The following is a 17,729-nucleotide window of genomic DNA, read 5'->3' on the forward strand; positions in this document are numbered from 1 at the left end:
AGCAGTCCTAAGGAAATAATCCACAGATTGAAGATTAAATAGAGCTGTCTGAATTAACAATCTGGAAATTTCATTATCTGCGAATGACTATAAATCAGCTTGTAGGGATCTTCATATTAGGGAAATTTGGAATGTCCTTCATTATATTTAAAATACATTTACCAAGATGAAAAGATTAAAACATATAAGCATTGGCTTATTGTATTAATAACAATATGCTGGCATCTACAGCTATGGTATCCTTCACAGTGATTTGCAAATGTATCCTCTGACAACTGTTTGGGTCAGTTTGATGTCAGGGCAATTGCTTGTGTGTTGAATGAGACCCATTGCAAAACAAAACAAATCCAAATCAAATATAGATTTACTTAAACAGAGAATGTTTTGTTGAAATATGCAAGACATTTGTACTGGTAATATATAGTTTCTGAGCATTATGCCCTTTTGAATTGCCTGCTGAGTGAGTCTCAGCACTGGCATGCACTGAATCTAGCCAGTTTTTTTTAATGTAAAATCAGAGCCTTTACCTTGACTCTGAGAAAGAATAGCCAGGAATAGGAAGCAGCACAACCAGGGATAAAATATTATCTTCTCTTCGCTTAAACCACATTGGTATGAAATTTTGTGGACATTTTTCAAGGTGGCAGGCCTGACAAGGTTGTTTTTATTGCTTTTGTTCCATATCCGATAATGTACATTGTCTGTCCTCAACAGCTGCCAAGAATACAGTGCTTGTCATTGAACATCCTATTAAAGAAATCCTTCCATGGTCTGAAGCCTTGATGACTCCCTGAGGAAGAGACAGTGACAAAAATGGTAGAACAAAAATATACAGGGGGGAGGTTTGCTACATGACAGAATAGATGGGCTAAATTTCATTTTAAAAGCTAACAATACCAATTCCTATTTCCCTTGAAATAATTCTGCAAAGATCTCTTTATATCGTCTCAGCCCCTTGCCTGGGAAGACTTAAAGTGGCCAAATGAGGTATTTTGAAATTACTTACATGAAATGACAGCCAAAGAATGGTATACTAAGTTCTTCAACATATTTAGCGTATGGAATTATTTCCACAGGCTTTTACTATCGCGTTATTCTGTTACAGATCCATCTAATCTGTTGAAGAAGAGGTTAAAAGTGCATCATGTGTAAGGAATTCATTTCGACACGGCTCTTCTGTGCAACAGAGTAGCTCTTGAATTAGACATGAAAGAATATTTTGGGATATGTGCCAATGCAGACATAGAATTGAAATAACTTTCCTTGACAATCTATCCACTGCAGATGCCTATTCAGCTCACAATAATGCAAATGATAATTATGCTGTTAGACACCAATGCATCTTTACTGCTTATGTGATTAACAGGAAGCAGTTCTGGTAATGAATGCATTTAGGAGACTGCTGGTTCAGATCCCAGGCTTGCAGACCTGGCTCTATTTCTCAAGGACCAGTGGCAGAGTGGTCTGGCCCTTTTTTAATATTGAGAAGAGATGCATTCGGATTAAATATTCACTTCACTGCACCGTCCTTATTTAATACAGGTGGGGCCAGATAAGCTGTCTGTCTTTGGTACAAATGAGTGGCCACCAATATAATAATATTTTTGATTGATGTTTATGACGTATGAAATGATTTGTTGGAACCGTTGGTTGAATTAACACATTTCTGTTTCCTGCATTATAATATAGGTTTTCATTTGTTTAGAGATTAGATAAATGGGTTTTATATTGTTACAGGTTCCATGATTAAGTTTCTTTGCAAAAATGTCACCTCATTGTTCCTTGACTGTAAGAGAGTAATTTAGGTATTCAGATTCAGAGACTACTTCATCATTTTATGAATGGAGGTTTAGTAGTTTAAACTGTAGATTAGTGCCTTCTATATGTCAAAACCAGTGCATATGAGGAATATTTGGGATTGCTGTTAAAAAAGGTGTGGATTCCAGTGTTTGAGCACAGCTGAGATCTGATGCACATGAGGCACACACATTGAAAGATAAAAAAAAAACTGCAATTTACAGGTGGAACATTTCAGCTAAATCAATAATTTTCAGTAAAAAATACAATGTTAACATTCTAGTCAAGTATTTACTGCAACTGCCTTGCCATTCCTAATAATGAACTGGTAGACATTACATTTGAACTACAGTTCCATTTACATGAACAAGTATTGTGCATGAATTTGTTAAGACTTGAAATATTTCCTGCTGAAAACAAGTCAGTCTTATAGAACCAAAAACTACTGTTAAATGCTGCAATGATTGTAATATAACTTAATTTTGTCTTTTGGGAATCTGTATTGATTTTTGTGTTCCTATTGTATTTTTCAGTACATTCAGTACAGATGCTTCGAGGCACAACAACTGTGGCTCTGGGTGGCAGAAAATGTGCCGGCATGGGTTACCGAAGACAGACCTTCTAGAAGTCAAGCATTTGGCTTTGAGCCCGTGACTGGAAACAAAACCAAAGGGACCCAAATAACAAGCACCGAGACTTAATTAAAATGGGGTAAGTTGAGACATTCATGGAAAAGGAATAAAAGTCATGAAAGAACACTCTCAGAGGAATGTTACTATAGGAGGGGAAAATACATTTAGCTTTATTGGATACATACACTTTAGATATTGATATAACTAATATTCTTGGTAAAACAAATGTTTGTATTTTGATATTTGTATTAACAGCTCTTAGTAATTCCATATATTTGTAAATCTGTGTTGGTATTTTGAATTATATGTCCATTAAAACGTTCTAGGAGAAAAAGATGCGCACGTATTGATTTGTTTTTTCTGAAAAACAAATGAAGTGATTATGCATTTGGAAATAACCCCACTGTAGATTTCAGAGCGGACATTAGACAGATTTACGGCGCTATTGGTTGAAATTAAAGATCCCTTGTCGGTATTTTAAAGAAGAGTAGGTGCATTGACTCCTGGACTCAAAATGAAAACCATTACAGCCCAGATGAATATCTCGCCTGGTCTTGGATAATTCAATCATAAAAACATTTTTCCTATCGTTCATAAATGGGAGCAGAAAATCAATGGAAATTAAATGTTGTCCCTTAGTGAATCCAGTATGTACAAGTAGGTTCATGTTAATTACCAATATATATGTCTCTGTCAGCAGTATTGGACAGAGTGCAACATAACAGAGGTGAAAATGTATTCCTTGACATACAGCAGTGATGGCATTACAGTTTGGAGACATTCTTGTCTTTTGAATTACATAATTTGTGTACAGAAAAAATATCTGTTCCCAGTCTTAAAGGATTCATTAATGAGTTGCTCTTGCAACCTTTTAAAATAAATAAATAACACTCTGATTAAATATCCAACCATAATGACTTCTATTAGAATGGGACATCCTTTAAATATGTTATAAATAAACAAATGAAATAAATTACATGCACTGTTAGGCTCCTCGTTCGTTGCAGAAAAAATTGATTACGCTGGAAGTGAATGTGTGTTTTTCTTTAGAGCCGTCTGCCGTTGTCCGAGAGCAACTTGCACGCAGCCATTTTGCTCATGTACATAGAATCTCTTTTGTAAAGATTATATTCATCCGTGCAACAAAGATAATTCAGTTCTGCTGCTTCATAACTTGTGCCATTTGACCCCAACATCTCAGAGAGATGCTTAAGTGTAGATATATGGCAGTCCTGCAGTCAGGCAATTTATACTAATTACTATTGGGGAAATCAGTCACATATGCACCATTCTTTTCAGATATACCAGTCTTCATTGATTAATTGAATGAATACCTCAGGCGTTTCTGTGCAGCTGCAGAGTGGCGCTCTTTGTTGCAGACTATTGAGTTTATTATTCTTATTTTGCATTGTTATCGGCAGCGGGGGGAACGTTTTTCCCCTCTTTTATAATAATTTAAAAGTATAAACTGTTTTCAGGCAAATATGATTATATAAATAAAAGAACCATGAGACAGCCTTATTGTAATCCGCTCAGCAGTAGTTATTTAACATTTAAGCTTGACATACAGATTTATTATCATTCTCACCATTTTTGAAAGATTAAAATGGCTTTGTTTCTGGATGCTGCAAATTTACATAAGAGATAGGCTTTAAAAAGAACATGTCATTTTTTATGTTCTGGTCGAATTAGTGCAAAGAGGTATTTAAAGACCTAAAACGGCATGAAAAATGTTGATGTCCAAATCGCATGTCCTAAAGTACAGTTCATATGACTCGGTTCAGATTTTAACTCTTCCTAATCTGAATCTAAAAGCTGCCCTATGGCAATTTTAATTTTCTTCTCATTCAGGGGTTGATACGATTTTCTTTTTTTTAAACAGCATTTGGTCCTTGTGAATAATTAATGCCAAAATGTGTTTTAAGGGTGACAGTATGAAAAAATGGTGTTGCTACTCCGTCAAACTCCTACTGTGTTTTTAATTTCCACAGGGCATTGGTCCTCGTGCTTCTCTTGGAAGAATGGAGTCTCGGACTTCAGCAGCCTCAATGCCAGATGTGAAAGCCACACCATGTGACTACTCGGCAGCAGGGTCTCCTGCTGGCTGCAGTATTGACTTGGAAAGATGCTTGACTGACCTGCCAGCTTCCCTCTCTGTTCTTGGAGACCCGTTGTCTGCCTTCTCGAGTCGAAATGCTATGACATACTCTAGCCTTCAGGATGGGCCGGGGCAATGCCAGGTCATGTCTGGGTGCCATAACAATGCTCTGCTGACCAACTTCGGTCTCAAGTATTGCTCCACCAACAGCATGCACCCTCTAAAGAACCTAGACTGCCAGCTGGCCTCTCGAGATGGGTGTCCTGTGAGAGGCGTCCCGTGTCCTGATGGGCCCAATGTGTGCGTCAACAGCACCAGCAGCAGGCTGTATCGGAGCATGGAGAACCTGCACTGGACAGCCGTTTCGGATTCCAGTTTATATGCTTTCAGCCCACCGTACAAAAGTGTGGACAGTGAATTAATTTTTCATTGCACGGCCACCAGTCACTGGTACGATGGTCCCACGGACGGGTCTCGGGTGTATGGTCTGATGCCGGCTTCTGATAACATCGCGTTCTATCCAGGAAACGCGCCGGTCAGGAAGGATCTGCCATTGTTTACCAAAGTTCCCCAGTGGCTTTTTCCTGCCGGGGATGAGAAGATCATGAATGGAGATGCCAAAAGGGGCTTAAAAGAAAAGCTGCGGCTTCAAAGCACAAGGGTGGCAGAACCAAATAAACCGATACGTCCCCAAGCGTCTCTGGGGGACATCGTTGCGAAGGACTTCTGTGAAAATGGAAAGACTCTTAGGGACTGTAAGTATGGCTGTCCTGTTGACTGCTGTGAGCCCCTTGCGCACAATGCTGCTTTGAGCCGCTGTAGACAGAAGCCATCTATCTCCCGCCGAATAACCAGCCCCGAAGAAATCAAGCAGGAGGTCCTGAGGAAACTACAGCTCAGGAGACAGAACAGCACCCCTAACCTCAGTGTCCTTTCGACAGAAGAATCCAGCGAAGTGGTAAAATCCCAGACCATTGAATCCATAGTGCAGCACGGTGGCAGAGGTAGAGACAGTAGAGCCCTGCCAGAGTCTGCGGTAGACCGCAAGAGATACCCCAAGGGAAGGCTGCACATCCCTACTTTCGAGGAATTCAAGAGAATGAGGAAGAAAGAGAGCAGTCAAGCAGAGGCCATGGAGGAGGGGGTTCAGAGCGGGAGTGAGTTGTCCCCAGCAGCAGGAGGAAGTGACGAGAAACCAAGCAAAGATCAGACCGGTAAGAACAACTGTCAGACAGTGTCCCAGGGGGAGCCAAGCTGCAAATCTTCTACAGAGCAGTGGTGCAGCTCAGAGAAGTTTGATTCTGAAAGCACATCATGTGGCAGTGAGACTCCTGTGCACCAGCTCAAGTGTCAAAAGAGCAACACGGCCCCCGAGAATTTAGCCCTTGACGCAAGCTCAGATACTGATGTCTGTCAAACTGAAAACACAGACAGCACAGCCGCTCCCATATGCACAAGCCCAATACCTAGGTCTCCTCTGCAACCCCAGGCCTCGTCCCAAGGGGCGGTGGTTCATCAAAGTCAAACCAAAAAGAAGAGCGTCAAGGACTTTCCCTTGCCAGATCGCCTGGAGAGTTCAGAGGCCCAGTCATCGTGCTGTCCATCACTGCTGCTCGAGAGCACAGACCTTTCGAGCTATGGAGCTAAAATCTCCAGGATGAAAGATGGATTCATTGGCTCTGCTCTCGATCTGATAAAAAAGAGGTAAGCTGACAAGGCAGGGTGTATGTCTGTGAAGTAAAAACTAAGATGTTCTCTTTATTCCTTTGACCAGCACTGATGGAAACATTAAAAATTCAACTGCAGTCTGAGTCGCATACCAGATACATGATTTCACTAAAAATAATCTATATTACTAAGGAAACAAATCATCATAAGTCTTCCACTAGGCCAAACTGAAAAGCTTCAAGATATTTAATTGTGGTTCCTCTGTAGTAGTTTTAATTTTGAGGTTTGATTTAATAAATAGAAAGTTCTAGTTTGAAGTGTATCAGGGCATAGTGATAGATTTGCTGACGTTTTTCATATTAGAGACTAACAATCTGGTACATGTCAGGCGCAATGCCGACACAACAGAGGAAAGATTTATTGGGCCGTAAGCTGTACTGGTAAAGGGCAGCGAAGTCTTCAAAGATGAGAGCTTAACCCGAAGGTCTTTTTCTTATATAAATGACTGTGCCCTGACCGAGTGCCTGAGCAGAAAACGAGCAGCGCCACTCCGTTCTGCATTGTATTGATTTATGTTGAGTTGCAGTTGGATGGCGTGAATAAAAGAGTGTCAGCAAAAATGCAATTTCATCTGTAAAAAAAGGCATTGCATTTTAAATGCATTGTGAAAGAGCATCACTTAGGACTGACCACGCTGAAATAACATTGTGTCATCATACAACAGCTACACATATATGTGTGTGTGTGTGTGTGTGTTTTCTGTGCAGTCTTCATTAAGATAAAAAATGTAAAGTGCTTATAGCCCCACAGGAAGGCTATGGCTGGTTTGGCATGAAGCTGTTCTTCTATTTTTAGTTTCCTGGTAAAATGAATGCTTAGTTCACTTCACTCCTGCATTAAGACTGAATATCCAATATGCCTGTAAGGAAGCATTGAATATCAACATTACTTGTGTATGTATTTATCTCATGCAATCTGTTTTAGCTATTTTTTTCAAATTCAAGCATTCATGTGTGCTTATCTTTTTTATAGAAAACTGTGATGGTAATTCAATTATGTGGTGTAGTTTCTGTATAGGACAATTATGAGTGTTCATTTATTATACACTAGATAGAAGTGCAATGATCTATTATAGGAAAGTGTCTGAATAACTCGGGTGGGTTTTAAAGCTGCAAGGCTTATAGTTGATACTTCTCTAAAGTAGGATGGATACATTTGCTTTGAATTCTATGAAATTGGAGAAATATAGATTCAAGAATTATAGTTTGTTTCATAGCAGTTTATTCACCATACCATTCTGACATTTAGAAGACATTCAAAACACAATTATAAATGAATACATTTCATTGGATAATTTCTAAAATTACTAAAGCTGTGTTTAATTTCATTCCAAGTTCCATTTACTTTTTATTCAAGTTTCTGAAAAGACTGCCAAAGCCTTTCGCTTACGTACAGTGACAAAACTGCATCATTTTTATTCTTTAGAAGGTATTTGGAGTTTCCGAAATGTTCGGAAGCCATTGGCCTGAAGTAATTCACTCTTCATGGTCAGATACATAGAAAATATGTTCAGCTTTGTAGTTTTGTGCAAATACTCCAAAAAAGAATTGACAGTAAAGCCATTCAGGACCTGTAAGCCTTTCAGAGCACAGTTAAATATTCTTAACGGGTGAACAGATTTATTTTGGCACTACTGTGGATTATGTTTATGCAAATACTGCTTGCAACCAGTGTGGCATTAATAGGTGTTGGGTGAAAGGCTTCCAATGATCAAAGTTGCATAAAACACGATTAATTGCACCCTTTGTGTGAATTCATCAGGACAATATGGTTTCTAATGGCTAGAAGTAATGATGTATTGGAAATACTGTAAATATGTAGAGCAGGTTTTTTCCTCATGCTTTGAAACAAAAATGCAGCCCTTTTTAATAACCTTACATTAAATGTTTTAAGGAAGCAAAACAGAACCTATTTGCATAGAAGCAAGTATTTATCTGAAATTCTCCCTTAATTGTCTTTGCAAATAGACATATTTCTTTAGTTTTTTCCCTCTACATCTTTTTCTTTAGTGATGTGTACAGTTCATACTAAGTTTTCGTACATGGAATCGCTGGCCATTTCTACCATAAAGCGGACACAGGAGTCGGGGACTTCATGTAGCTGTTTTCCACACAAAGGGTGCAGAGAATATCTATAATGCAGGTGTATAGAGAAGAGTACCTTTACAGCGTTTCTTGCCCTCGAGTCATCCAGTTCAGGTGTTAATGTGAATCGATGCGTCTAATTATTTCACAGAGAGACCTCTGTCTGGCTTCGAAGCAGGTCTCGAGGGGGTTTAACTGGAGGGGATTGTTGGTGGACTAAGTGCCAGGAATGATAATGCAACGCGTGCTGTCTTATTTCCACCAGCTGCAGTGCAGAAATCGCTGCCGAGTCTCCAGTCGTGGTCTCACGTGACGTTGATAAAGCTGACATCACTGTTCCTGAGGAAGGCGATCAATCCATTGTGGTTTCCATGACAATGCCGGCCTGCAGCACGGAGACTAATAACAAGCCTGCTGGAGCACAACCTGCAGAATGTGTAAGGCTGCTTTAAGATTATTCATCTTTACTTCGGGATGATGTCCGCGCAGTATGTGTGAGAGAATGAAAGGCAGATTTAACTGAAAAGCCTAACTGACACCGGTGTCTGTGGCAGCATTTAGGATGTGAAGTGTGAATTATCCTGTAGTGCGTGATTTGAAGATGTTGTGTGAAGGTGAACCGTGGGGACTCGTTTATAAATCCTGTATATTTTGATTCCTCTTCCGTGTGTCTGTTGCTGGTACGGTTATCGTGCTGTGATATTTTGAACACCTCTGTAACACTTGGTTTACAGTCAGGATGCATATGGATGCATTATTGTGCTCACATCAGATCATCACTCACTGACGATGCTGTTCATGCTTTTCATTTAGCAGAACAGATGCTAACATGGGTTAATGGGCATTGGCCTGGAGGTATGGCATTATTTAATGTGAATTATTCTGATGAATGTGTTTCGGTTGCCCGTGCAGGGAGACTGCAGGCATTTTCAATAAGGTCTGCAGTGCTTAACAACACCAGCAGCATCACTAATTGCTCTGATGGCTGCTCTTTAGCATTTCGTTTCTGATGAACATAGAGCAGCTCAGAACAGGTTTTGTTTGGGGCTCCCCAGTGCAACACCACGTTTTGCAAAATGCGTGCACTGTGGCGTGGTCGCCGAGCCACACTTCAGCGATATCAGTGCTCGGATTTCAGATCAGATGCTGATATTGATGGGGGAGTGGACTCAGCATTAAAATGGTCTGTTAAAGAAGAGGTGGATTAGGCAGCAACATCAGTAGGTGCTGATCAATTTGAGACATTCTCTCTCATGTTTGGTTCGGTGTGTTGAAATTGTAATCTCCGGGCTGGCGACACGCAGTGGAAGAGGATTGAGCCGAAATCCCTGTCTATGTGCTCAATGCGTGTCAAAGTGTTCTGCTTAAGAATAAAACGGAAGAATCTTTGTTGGATAGAATGGCATAACTTGTTGTATATGCACGATGTAAAAATACCATGAAATGTAAACATAGCTTGAGACCTTAGTCTGGTCAGTTGCAGTAAATTCAGATGCATTTCTGACACAGTGTTATTTGATTTGACCATGTCCTCTTGGTGGCCTCCTGGTTCATCCAGGTCTCACATACCAAAGTTATGGACCCTGACTAAGCCTGTGAGACTAACTGTGCTCTTCAACATGGCTTTTGTGTGCCTAATGGCCATTTCCTCTTCTAGCGTTCGGGGGATCTTGCCACACCGTGGATATGTCACGGCTGAATGATTGTGTCTGTCATTGTGTCCGGGGCGGTGTGTAACTCTGGGCTTCGGGTCTCGCTGTCGTTCCAGCACTCCAGCCCCGGCTGCCGCAGGTCCAGCTCGGACGCAGCCTATGACACCACGGAGTGTGTGAGGGCGCAGCGGGAGTGCCGGCTGCGGCCGCACTTCAGTGACCCCATGCCCGCGGACGCCACCAAGAGGAAACAGCTGGAGATGAAGATCGCTGCGGCGGCACGTCTTCACAGCCAGCGCCGGAACCAGGACAAGGAGCCTGGTGAGAGTTTTTTTCCCTTCCTTCTGCAGGGCTGAACATGTCTCCTACAAAAATACAAACCCTGACCTTCAGAGGTATCCCTCTGATTAAAACCTCTAGTTTTAGTGCTATCCATTCTGCCCTTTCTCTGAGGGGGTAAGGTGCAGAGGATGACTGATTTCTGTTCACCCTTGAAAATGAAATTGAGGCCCACAAAATTAACACGCGCCAACTGTTCGAGCTAAAATGTGCAATACTGAGTTCCATTTTAATTCATTTTACCGTGCGTTAACTGACACTTGTGATTGAGCAGAATATCCTGTGTTGCACTGAGTTGCCTTTGAGGAGCGCGTGTGTTTGCCTGTGGATGTATTACATCTGGCATTTTGGCCCAGCCTAACGATCCCCCTTGTGTGCAGGGAATTGAGTCATCAACAATCAATTGAACCTTTTCACCTTAAGATTTCCCCGTTAACTGCAGCCCAGAGAAAGGGCTTCCCCCAACACACAGCATACTATTCATCACAAAGGAAATCAACTGCAGTGATGATGCAAACTCGCTATAGCATTAGCAGTACGGGCACAGTTTAGAGACCCTCAACAGGTCTGCATGTTGAGGGCTCGGCTTCAATAGAGTGGAGTCGTTTAATCAGGGGGAAACCACACCCCGTTCCCCTTATAAATGTCTTGGTTCAAATGGTTGGTCTCTTTACTCTTTGTATACATAAACAAAAGTAGTTCTGCATATTCTGTACAAATATCTGTGGCAGGGTCGACACAAAATACAGCGACGTTATGTCTTTCTTGTTCATTCCACAGGACCTGTTGTGGCCAGGGCCGCCACTGTCCATCCCTCTGGCCCGGAGGCCAGGCCCAGGGAGGGCGGGGGCCCCGGCCTGGGTGTCTCACGGGCCCCTCAGCACCGCTGGAGCAACCTCAGCTGCTTGAGCGCAGACAGCGGCGTGGTGGGACTGAGTGACGACCGCGAGGAGGACGAGGACCCCCGGGGGCCGCGCCCCAGGAAGACGGCGGCCGTGGAGAGGGTGGACAGTGGCATCGGGCCCGCTCTGGCCAAGAACTGGAAGAACTCCTCGGCCTCCATCAAGGCCTGGGAGTCACACAGACCCTGCTCCGACTGCGGACACAGAGACCAGGTCTGGGAGCCCCGGGTGGACCGGAGGGACAGCCTGTGTGAGAAGTGTCTGAAGCTCAGGACCGAGCGCAAGGAGGCCATCCTGGAATTCCTCAACACGGAGTCCAGTTACGGGGAGGACCTTAGGATCATCAAGGAGGAGTTTTACTGCCCCATGCAGACAGCCGGCCTGCTGACCGCCGAGCAGCTGACCGTGGTGTTCAGCAACGTCCAGGAACTGATCGATGTCAATGACAAGTTCACAGAGTATCTACAGGAGAGCATCGATCAAGCCTTTGATCGGGTAAGCAGGAGGCAGAGAGGAACCCAGAGAGAAAACGTCAGTCAATCAAGAAATGTAACATTTCCACAAGTGTACTTTTCCTGCCCCATTTAGTCAATCAAAACATATATTTGCAACATTTTCAATGGCATGTATAGGAAATTTTATATAGGATGGGTATACCTCACTTTGCACAATAGATTCAGAACAATTTATACTAAAGAGGGTTAAAAATACATTGAATTAATGGGGATAAATGCGAAGTGAACATGATTCTTGTTTATTTTCTAAAGGGTGACGAAGACCTTCTGACCGTGTGCATCGGGGAGATCTTCCTGGAGTTTGTCAACATGCTCCCGGCGTTTCAGACTTACTGTCTCCAGCAGTCCACATCCGTCAACATGCTCAACACTCTGGAGAAGGAGAAAGAGCTGCTCAGGTACAGAGACCGTGCCGCATTGTGCCACACAGTAAGACAGGAATCTGACCCAGTGGAATAGCAGGGATTACTGTCATTTCCTTTCACACTTTGGCAAACCGTGCTCAGACCAGAGTCTTTGGGTTGATATCTGGGTTGGAGATACCAAATCTGCATCTCAAAATCTAGCAAAATGTATGATTTGAACAACCATTTCTAAATGTACTCTTAAACTATCTTATGTAATGAATGTTGGAAGAAATGTGATATGTGAGGAATCCACAGGACCACAGTGAATCAATAAGATATTTATCGTATAATGGTAATAAAATAATATCAAGAAACCAGTGATGGAGATACGGAGGATCCCCGAGAAAAATAGGTGCAGTAATTTATAGGTTGATGCCTCGTAAGCGAACAAAGAACAGTCTATATATGGGAATAATTAGGAAGAATCAATGAATATGCATTAAATACTGATTAATATGCAAAGCTAACGGATTATATTGGCTACTAAATAATAAACAATATAGCTAATGAGTGGATATGTCAAACCCTCTGGTACATTTCCATCTCACTACTTCTGTGACCTTGTGGACGACTCTCGGAAACAACAGGAAGGTTCATTATCAATATAGTCATGTTTACCTCATTCTCTGAAAGTGTCAAGGCAGGGAAATCAGATGTTTTGGGAACCGAATGTCTCTGTCTGCTACAGATGTCTCAAAACACAGACAGAAAGGCAGATACGCACAGGCCTTGTATGAGCCAAATGGAATTAATTTGGATAAGTACAATATACAGCTCTGGAAAAAATTGAGACCACTGCAAATGTTTCTTAAATCAGCATCTCTACATGTATGGCAGCCCTTCCATTCCAGTGTCTGTTGAATTCCAACACAGGCACGCCTCAGTCTACTGAATGAGCTACTGATTAGCTGATCACCTGAACCAAATCTTATTTAACGAGGAAAAATATAAAACCCACTGCTGTGGTCATCACTATCCTCTTGCAATAGGACCAGCTGGATGGCAAAAACAGTGCTAGTAGTACCTCAAAAGTAATTGGAATCAAAAAATAACTACTGCCCATGCCAAAAGAGTTGAAAAGGAAAGTTGTGAGTGAGGAAAAGAAGGGTTCAATTCTGGCTTTACTGGCAGAGGGATACGGTGAGCGTCGGGTTGCTTCCTTCCTTAAAATTTCAAAGACGGCGGTTCGTAAGAACATTGAACATGTCAAGCAGCAGACATTGGGGACAACAAAGCTACAGACCGGCAGAGGGCGAAAACGACTTTCCACTGACTGGGATGACCGCCAACTCATTCGAATGTCACTCAACAGCCATAGGATGACATCAAGTGACCTACAAAAAGAATGGCGAATGGCAGCTGGGGTGAAGTGCATGGCGAGGACGTTTCGAAACAGACTCCTAGGGGCAGGGCTGAAGTCATGCAAAGGTAGAAAAAAGCCCTTCATCAGTGAGAAGCAAAGAGCCAGGCTGAGGTTTGCAAAAGACCATAAGGATTGGAGTGTAGAGGACTGGAGTCATCTTCTCTGAGTCCAGTTTTCAGCTTTGCTCAACACCCGGTTGTCTAATGGTTAGACGGAGACCTGGAGAGGCCTACAAGCCACAGTGTCTCACACCCACTGTGAAATTTGGTGTAGGATCTGTGATGATCTGGGGGTGCTTCAGCAAGGCTGGAATCGGGCAGATTTGTCTTTGTGAAGGACACATGAATCAAGCCACATACAAGGTTGTCCTGGAAGAAAACTTGCTTCCTTCTGCTCTGACAATGTTCCCCAACTCTGAGGATTTTTTTTTTCCAGCAGAACAATGCTCCATGCCACACAGCCAGGTCAATCAAGGTGTGGATGGAGGACCACCAGATCACAAGACCCTGTCATGGCCAGCCCAATCTCCAGACCTGAACCCCATTGAAAACCTCTGCAATGTGATCAAGAGGATGATGGATGGTCACAAGTCATCAAACAAAGTTCGAGCTGCTTGAATTTTTGCACCACGAGTGGCATAAAGTCACCCAACATCAATGTGAAAGACTGGTGGAGAGCATGCCAAGATGCATGAAAGCTGTGATTGAAAATCAGGGTTATTCCACCAAATATTGATTTCTGAACTCTTCCTCAGTTAAAACATTAGTATTGCCTTGCTTATAAATGAATATGAACCTATTTTCCTTGCATTAGTCGAGGTCTGACAACACTGCATCTTTTTTGTTATTTTTACCAGTTGTCATTTTCTGCAAATAAATGCTCTAAATGACAATTTTTATTTGGAATTTGGGAGAAATGTTGTCAGTAGTTTATAGAATAAAACAAAAATGTTCATTTTACCCAAATACATACCTATAAATAGTAAAACCAGAGAAACTGATAATTTTGCAGTGCTCTTAATTTTTTTCCAGAGCTGTAGTTGCTGATCAATATAGAAATTCAAAAATGTTTCCCTCCCCCATATAAAATATAATGCTACTGAAAAACTAACCGCAAATAGTTTATCTTTGTTTCTCTTTTCCAGGATCTTTCTAGACGTCTCCCAGAACGACAACACGGCCCTGCGGCGCATGAACCTGCGCTCGTTCCTGATGGCGCCACTGCAGCGCGTCACCAAGTACCCCCTGCTGCTCAGCCGCATCAGCAAGGCCACCACGGAGTACCACCCCGACCACGGCAGCCTGCGCGAGGCCAAGAGCCGTGTGGAGTCGCACCTGGAGCACATCAACATGAAGACTAAGCAGGAGGCGGCGCCCTGGTCCCTGCGCTCCTTCCGCCGGGACAGCCGCAAGAACCGCGAGGTCATCAACATTGAGATGCGGGAGATCTCCATCAAGACCGTGGGCTGGCCCCGGGAGAGCACCCGCTTCGTCATGGAGGGGCAGCTGCAGCTGTCGCAGCCCGCCGACGGCCAGTGGGTCAAGAAGGGCAGCAAGGCACTGAAGTTCCAGAGCGCCCACGGCCTGCTCATGGTCAACACCAAGAGGGTGTCGGACGGAAGCCTGGATGCAGGAGCCTCCTCCTCCGAGCAGCCGGACCCGGTGCGGGACGGTGTGCTGGTGCTCATCAAGGACCGGAGCAGCGGCAAGTTCTCGGTGCTACGGGAGCCCATCCGCCTCAGCAACTGCGTGGTGTCGGCCGACCCGGACTGTGATGACACCTTCGAGTTGCTGGACATCCGGCGCGAGGCCTTCGTGTTCCGCGCCACCGACAGGTCCCGGACCCACCAGTGGTTCCGCCAGATCAAGAGATACTCCCGGGAGCTGGGGCCCTGGAAGAAGCGACGCAACGCGCTGCCCAACATTATGATCAGCACCGCGCAGAACCGGTCCTGAGAGCCGGTGGAAGGGAACTGCGTCCCGGAAACAGACTTGAGTCCCCAGGTGGCCAGCGGTGTAGATACTCCATCCTAAGACTGAACGCACATATTGAGGACCTGCAGATCTTCTTCCCCAGTGTCTAAACAAGCATTGTGAGCACTGTGAGGAAGAACACTGTTTTATGAGATGAAATGAAACAATAAAGTGGAGAACACAGGAGGTGATGAGCTATCCTTGATTTGAACCCTATGGGGATCCATAAGGAAGCGTCGGTTGGGGACGCTGTGGGCGCCCAATCGTAAGAAGTAAATATAAGCTATGAGAAGAAAAAAGTGTTTTTTTCCTTTCAATTCCTACTGTTATTAATGTAAGCATGATTGAGACGACTGAGGGGGGGAAAGCAAAACACAAAATCAAGCGGGGGGAAACTGCAGAAATGTTTTTGAACATGCACACGTAACTGTAAATAATTTTGTAACATACCGACCAATTAAGACACAACACACTCCTGAGAAACGCCTTGGTTTTAATTCGCAGGGGCGTCGCTGCTGACGCGCTCTCGCATTCCCTATAACTGCCTTTCTCCAACAGGGTGAGGGGGAAGGAAGGAAACGTCAGTGAAATAGACTAAAGTTTGGCCATTTAGTTTTCTCGCATTGCGGAATGCACACGACCCAAAAGCACCGATATTGACTCCGTCTCCTGTCCTTCCTGTACATTGTTCCTGTTCTTAAGCTGCAAAAAAGGAAAATCAATGTAATGTTTTTTTAAGATGAGCCCAAAAAATGCATATTGATTCCTGTGATGGTTATCTATATTCTATGAAATGTAGTATTGTTTAAAACCAGATATGTGAATGACAGGATATGCTGTACCTTTAAAACTACTGATAATATAATTTAATTGAGATCACCATTGTTTCTTAACCCTTTTGCTGCTGGAACTTTTCAGGACCTTTCTCTTCAGTGTGATAATCTTCGGACGTTCTGAAAGTTATTTAAAATGTTTAGTTTCAACATAGAAATAGGCGAGATTCTTTCAAAAGCGCGGGATGGTGTGGAGTATCTTTTACAACTAGGCCAAGAGTCATTCAGTGACAAGTATCCATAGACTGTTTTCCCTCACTGTGAGCACCTGTCACAAGTCTTTGCCACAGGATGTGCTTTGACGACGTGTCGTGAGGGGCAACACCACGCACAGCAAAAACAGATTTCCAGTTCACTTGTTTATTGCTGTTAATCACGTATCGCATCCCGTCTGGAAGAACTTAAACATGACCAAAATATATCGGTGATCCTGCACTTTTCGACCGCATTTGTTTTTGTCGACGGCCCTCTGTCTCAAGTTAATTTGTGTCGATGGCACTTTAAAAAAAAGCAACCCTCCATTCTTCATTTCAGATGCTGAGAGATTGATCAGGTGTCGATACCTGACTGACGTTTCCCAGCAGTCTTCCATTAGGGTTTGATTTATGACAGGTTTATATCATTTCTGTGCTGCTATGGTACTATGAGAATGATACAAGTTATTGATAGCTGTTATGGATGAAAAGAGAGAATTGTCATAAATCAAAGCACGCCACCCGCAAAGTCCGTCAACATTGTCATGTGTTCAAACCCAAGGACTGATTAGACTGTACATGCAATAAACAAGACTTTCCTGGTTTAACTGTTGGAACCAATGTGAAGATTTAGTTTCTATTTAACATCTTCCAATTGACTAACTACGGCACTGTGATAATTCATAGCTTTTTGCTTCCTTTTTACAAATATTTCTCCCTTTCCAGAGCGATATTAATGTACAGACTGTAACACAGTAGCTAATCTAACCTTCATGAATCTCAAACTGCTGAGCTATTGAATGTTTTTAAAGTGTGTTCATCTTTTTTCTATATTTAAAAGGCCTATAAGTTAATATTCCTTTGTGTAAGATATTGTGAATTATATAAAAAGACAAATGTAAAGAATTTATTGGCAGTCATATTTTATTTTTTCTTTGGTATATGCTTCAGTTTGCATATAGACGCCTTGCACAAGGTTATATGACAGTGATGACCACGGATTTCTTTTCTTTATAATTTTTCTTTCAGTGACTGTTTCAGTAGTGTTTGATGTTCTCACTCTTGCCTTGACCTCACAGGTCTACAACTCAGAATAAAATGTGCACAATAATACAATTAATAGAATATTCAACATTTAAGAGGCTGATTTCAGGCAATTTTAATACAGATGCAGTCTCTTAACTGATGTAATACAATCCATTCAACAGCTGT

The 17,729-nt window shown here is 42.6% G+C and overlaps 1 protein-coding gene across 1 annotated transcript in view; it reads left to right on the forward strand.

Moving 5' to 3' along the window:
* The window catches only part of arhgef49 (Rho guanine nucleotide exchange factor 49), a 34,396-nt gene extending 16,973 nt beyond the window's left edge, over window positions 1-17,423 (forward strand). Inside the window, exons 2-8 of the mRNA XM_066687285.1 lie at window positions 2,331-2,508; window positions 4,421-6,231; window positions 8,605-8,776; window positions 10,108-10,312; window positions 11,111-11,727; window positions 12,000-12,145; window positions 14,662-17,423. Of these exons, the coding sequence (XP_066543382.1) occupies window positions 4,451-6,231; window positions 8,605-8,776; window positions 10,108-10,312; window positions 11,111-11,727; window positions 12,000-12,145; window positions 14,662-15,472 (3,732 nt within the window). The 5' untranslated portion in view covers window positions 2,331-2,508; window positions 4,421-4,450 and the 3' untranslated portion in view covers window positions 15,473-17,423. The remainder of the gene's footprint in view (window positions 1-2,330; window positions 2,509-4,420; window positions 6,232-8,604; window positions 8,777-10,107; window positions 10,313-11,110; window positions 11,728-11,999; window positions 12,146-14,661) is intronic.
* The last annotated feature ends 306 nt before the right edge of the window (window positions 17,424-17,729 follow it).

Source organism: Amia ocellicauda, chromosome 16 (assembly GCF_036373705.1).
Source record: "Amia ocellicauda isolate fAmiCal2 chromosome 16, fAmiCal2.hap1, whole genome shotgun sequence".
Classification (NCBI taxonomy): Eukaryota; Metazoa; Chordata; class Actinopteri; order Amiiformes; family Amiidae; genus Amia; species Amia ocellicauda.